Source organism: Triticum aestivum, unplaced genomic scaffold (assembly GCF_018294505.1).
Source record: "Triticum aestivum cultivar Chinese Spring unplaced genomic scaffold, IWGSC CS RefSeq v2.1 scaffold275751, whole genome shotgun sequence".
In the NCBI taxonomy this organism is placed as follows: Eukaryota; Viridiplantae; Streptophyta; class Magnoliopsida; order Poales; family Poaceae; genus Triticum; species Triticum aestivum.
Window position 1 is genome coordinate 1 of NW_025300563.1, and position 906 is coordinate 906.

Consider the following 906-nt stretch of genomic DNA (forward strand, 5'->3'; position numbering starts at 1 on the left):
TGGAATAATTATTTAATCTAGGCCTCATGGCCCATCTTTTAACCCCCGAATGTGGAAGATGAGAATCGAAGGTCAACAATGTGGCATCGTTAAATCGAAATTTTTCTATACTGCATTAGAATAGTGACCAGTAACTGGAATTTTGAATGCAGTTATGCTCAAACTAGTATTGGATTAGATTTCACACTGACGCGTACTCTAGTACTCTACCTTGTTGCAGCTTTGGTAGGGAGCGTCGCACTGCGGCCAAGTGAGGTCACTGCCGGTGTCAATGTCCAAGAAGTAGGGCCTCGCCGGATCCCCAATGTTCATGGTGGCATAGTAATGCCTGCACAGATTTATCGATTTGAAAAAGCTGGAATGATAAATCTAGAACGTTCAGGATTTGACCATGGCAAATCAAACATTTCGATGGTAATTTAGTGACACGGTGATGACAAGTTTAGTTGACATGCATGGCAATTTTTGCGGCAAAAAATACACAGAGCTAGATTTGTCATGCAGGTCAACTACGTTCATCGGATTCTTGAAAAAATGCAGGTAACTTAAATCAATAGAGAAGTTCATAAATTCATTCCATCCACGCAGAGGGACCGCGCCTGAGGAAATCGTTAGGAAACCAGCGGGGAGAAAGGTTCGTACCCGGTGGGATATACGTCGCCCTGGAGCTGGAACACGACGGACGTGGAGGAGGATGATGCTGACGCCGACGGAGACCTTGCCGGCGTCGCGGCCTGTGCTGGACCTGGGGCGAAGGGGAGCAGGAGGAGTGGCAATAGGAGGCAGGCGGGCGCCATGGCGCGAGGGGCAAGGTGATGGCGGATTGCTGGAGGCAGGAACAGCGTCAACCTGTGGGGGTTGTTAATACTTGAGTGAGTTTCTCCTCCGCGCGTCCCCTGCACGTCG

The 906-nt window shown here is 49.1% G+C and overlaps 1 protein-coding gene across 1 annotated transcript; it reads right to left on the reverse strand.

Annotated features, from left to right (window-relative positions):
- Positions 1-65: 65 nt before the first annotated feature.
- On the reverse strand, positions 66-850 carry LOC123179284 (aspartic proteinase Asp1-like). Its single transcript, XM_044591544.1, has 2 exons — positions 643-850; positions 66-328 (listed from the first exon to the last, which is right to left on the reverse strand). Exons 1-2 carry the CDS (start codon positions 795-797, stop codon positions 199-201), a joined length of 285 nt encoding a protein of 94 aa, XP_044447479.1. The 5' UTR covers positions 798-850; the 3' UTR covers positions 66-198.
- Positions 851-906: the final 56 nt, after the last annotated feature.